This window comes from Nicotiana sylvestris, chromosome 1 (genome assembly GCF_000393655.2).
Source record: "Nicotiana sylvestris chromosome 1, ASM39365v2, whole genome shotgun sequence".
NCBI classification, from domain to species: Eukaryota; Viridiplantae; Streptophyta; class Magnoliopsida; order Solanales; family Solanaceae; genus Nicotiana; species Nicotiana sylvestris.
In genome coordinates, this window is record NC_091057.1 from 156,456,474 (window position 1) to 156,460,379 (window position 3,906).

The 3,906-nt window shown below is 33.7% G+C and overlaps 1 protein-coding gene across 1 annotated transcript; it reads left to right on the plus strand.

Annotated features, from left to right (window-relative positions):
- Window positions 1-793: 793 nt before the first annotated feature.
- On the plus strand, window positions 794-3,596 carry LOC104234875 (1-aminocyclopropane-1-carboxylate synthase). Its single transcript, XM_009788511.2, has 4 exons — window positions 794-1,080; window positions 1,239-1,370; window positions 1,467-1,627; window positions 2,364-3,596. Exons 1-4 carry the CDS (start codon window positions 910-912, stop codon window positions 3,373-3,375), a joined length of 1,476 nt encoding a protein of 491 aa, XP_009786813.1. The 5' UTR covers window positions 794-909; the 3' UTR covers window positions 3,376-3,596.
- Window positions 3,597-3,906: the final 310 nt, after the last annotated feature.

Sequence of the window (3,906 nt, forward strand, 5' to 3'; positions counted from 1 at the left end):
TTATTATTTAGTACCATGTCGATTATCGAATGGTGCAAATATTTGAAAATGCTAATTAATTATTAAATAAATCCATCTTAGAAATAAAAATGACCGCCCATAGAAAGCTGAAAAAAATTCAACAATAACATAGTCAAATTTTACTACTATATGAAATTCCATTTGTGTTCTAATGACCAATACAAGCTTCGAAAAGTCATGGATGCATTTTCTATGTGATGCTTGTTGGGAAACTTCCTCTAACAAACAGAAATACAAGAATGAATTCCCCCACATTTTTATTTGGAGTTTTTCCTATTTGATACCAAAATATACTGATGAGCGGGGAATTCGAGCCTAACCAAGACTAAGCCAAGCAGCCCATGATAATTAAGCCTCCATTATAATGAAAAATCAAAGCACCATACTACTTGAAAAAGAAAAAAGAAATGAAAATAATATACTACTCCAGCTACTACCAAATTCAACCTTTTTTCTTTCTCACGTGTAGCTTCTAGCTTGAAACATTAAATTTCATTTCAGACGCAAGCAATTACGACTAAATTAGTCAAATACCCACTCGTCTAACCAACAAAAAGAAAGAGGAAAAAAAGAAGTAAGAATCATAGTTTAATTCAGTTTCTTTCTTTTCTTGGGTACTTTTATTTTCCAAACTGTTGAACAATGAAATAGACTTTTCTATTTTTATTGCCATCTAATATTCTCCTACGTTATTTGGTGTTTCGCTACTTTAGTCCTTCTCCCTATATATATCCCTCACTTATTCCTCATTCTCTTCCCAACACCACTACAATCTAAGCAACCAGCTTTTCTATAGACAGAAGTAGTAGTCACATATATATATATATATATTTTGATCCCATTTTCATCTTCTCCAATATTTTTTTCACTTTAAACTCGTTAAGAAAAATGGGATTTGAGAATGAGAAGAACAGCTCAATCTTATCTAAGCTCGCTACTAATGAAGAACATGGTGAAAACTCGCCATATTTTGATGGATGGAAAGCATACGATAACGATCCTTTTCACCCTCTGAAGAACCCTAATGGTGTTATCCAAATGGGTCTTGCTGAAAATCAGGTTTTTACTCAAACTTATGATTCAGTATTCCTCTATGATTTCTATGTTCTTTACTATATTTGCTTTCTCTGAATTAAGAAGAAGATGATGCATGCTTATATATATATATATATATATTTTTTTTTTTTCTCACCTCGGTTTGTCAAATTTATTTGCAGCTTTGTTTTGACTTGATTGAGGAATGGATTAAGAGAAATCCAAACGCTTCAATTTGCACCACAGAAGGAATCAAATCTTTCAGGGCCATTGCCAACTTTCAAGATTATCACGGCCTACCTGAATTCAGAAGCGTACGTATAGTATCACGCTATAGTCAGTTAAATTGCACTGATAATGTAAAACCTCGTCAGAATAATATGAGTTTAATTATATTATATCTGTTGCAGGCTATTGCGAAATTTATGGAGAAAACAAGAGGGGGAAGGGTTACGTTTGATCCAGAGAGAGTAGTTATGGCTGGTGGTGCAACTGGAGCCAACGAAACAATTATATTTTGTTTGGCTGATACAGGCGATGCATTCTTAGTACCTTCACCATACTATCCAGCGTATGCATTTTTATTTTACTCATTATATTTTCATTTGTTTTATTTCTTGCATTCTCCAGGGAGTATATTTCGTTTTCCATATCTTTTTATGTTGACTATTACATTAAAGGAAATTAAAAGAAACAAGAAATAATGTGGGAATTTATTGTGTCTCTTTATGTTGGACGGCGTAACCATTGACTTGGAGAATTTAACCTTAATTGTCGGGGTCATCCACGTAAGCTCTTCAATTTTTCGTAATATTTTCCTGTAGTGGAATCCAGTTTGATGGTGAAGTTGGATAAACAGCTCAGTATTCACACTATATTATATTTGATTAGGGAAAATAAGAGAAATGGAATTAGTGATATAACAATTGTCAAACAGACAAGTAAACCCAAAATGAAAAAGATGACTAAGGTATGTAGTGGTCAATTCTTCTGAACTTTTTAGAGTAATTGAGTACGCTCTTTCCTGCTTGACCATGACACTCGAGCTAATATAAATTTTTAGACATTGATAATGACGTGTCAAAGATTTAAAAGATACAAGTCAAGATTGCTGCTCCATTTGTATATATTCTCTTGTTTTCACTAAATGAACAATTTAACAATTTAAAGAAAAACAATAAAATAATAACTTGAAAGACCCACGTGGGGATGTTACAATACTTTTCTTTCTCTTTTTCAATTTGGTCAATTGTTCTATATATAATACTCTAACTAATAATATTTTGGCAATTAATTAATTAATGCAGATTTAACCGGGACTTAAGATGGAGAACTGGAGTACAACTCATTCCAATTCCTTGCGACAGTTCCAACAACTTCCAAATCACTACAAAAGCTGTGAGAGAAGCATATGAAAATGCCCAGAAATCAAACATCAAAGTCAAAGGCTTGATTTTGACCAACCCATCAAATCCATTAGGCACCACTTTGGACAGAGACACACTGAAAAATCTCTTGACCTTCACCAACCAACATAACATCCACCTCGTTTGCGACGAAATTTACGCCGCAACTGTCTTTAATACACCTCAATTCGTCAGCATTGCTGAAATTCTCGACGACGAAACGAGCCATTGCAACAAAGATTTGGTTCATATCGTATACAGTCTTTCAAAAGACATGGGCTTACCAGGATTCAGAGTCGGAATCGTGTATTCATTCAACGATGCCGTCGTTAATTGTGCTAGAAAAATGTCGAGTTTTGGTTTAGTTTCCACTCAAACACAGTATTTGCTCGCTGAGATGTTATCCGACGAAAGATTCGTCTCAAATTTTCTAACTGAAAGCTCGAAGAGATTAGCTAAAAGACACAAACATTTCACTAACGGACTCGAAGAAGTTGGAATTAAATGCTTGAGAAGCAATGCTGGACTTTTCTGTTGGATGGATTTGCGACCACTTTTGAAAGAGTCAACTTTCGACTCAGAAATGTCATTATGGAGAGTGATTATAAATGACGTGAAGCTTAATGTCTCGCCGGGATCTTCATTTGATTGTCAAGAGCCAGGATTTTTTCGAGTTTGTTTCGCTAACATGGATGATGAAACTGTGGATATTGCATTAGCGAGGATTCGGAGTTTTGTGGGTGTTAAGAAAAGTGGAGATGAATCGACTCCAATATTAATGGAGAAGAAGCAGCAATGGAAAAAGAACAATCTACGACTTAGTTTCTCGAAAAGAATGTACGATGAAAGTGTTAATTTGTCACCACTTTCATCTCCTATCCCTCATTCACCACTCGTTCGAGCTAGAACTTAAAACGGAGGAATTTGTTTTTATTTTTATTTTTATATAAGAAGAAGATAAAGGAAAAGAAAAGAGGAATGTAGTAGAATGATTCTTTTCAGAAATAATTAATTGTTATATACTATGTATTTACTTGTACTGATCTATTGTGACATCATAATTTGTCTAATTAAATGCAAAAGGTCATGTGATCATGACTGAGGATTTGTTAGGAAATCAGAAAATATTCTCAATGATATTGGAATCTTTTAATTTCTTCTACTTTCTGGATTTGGTACAGGTAGAATTATATATATACAATAAGATTACTTCTAGTTGATACACTCCACCAGTTCTTATTTTGGACGCGTGCACGTAGAAAATATACATTCATCAACAGCATATTAGCATATCAATCAACTGTGTGCCTAATCTATTTCTCAAATTCTCAATAAAAGTACTATCAGATTTAGCAGTTTATGATTTTGCAAGGTTGTTTGAATAAGTTCGCATAAGATTCAAACTAGTTCAAAAATAAATCGACTCAGCGGCACTATGTACATT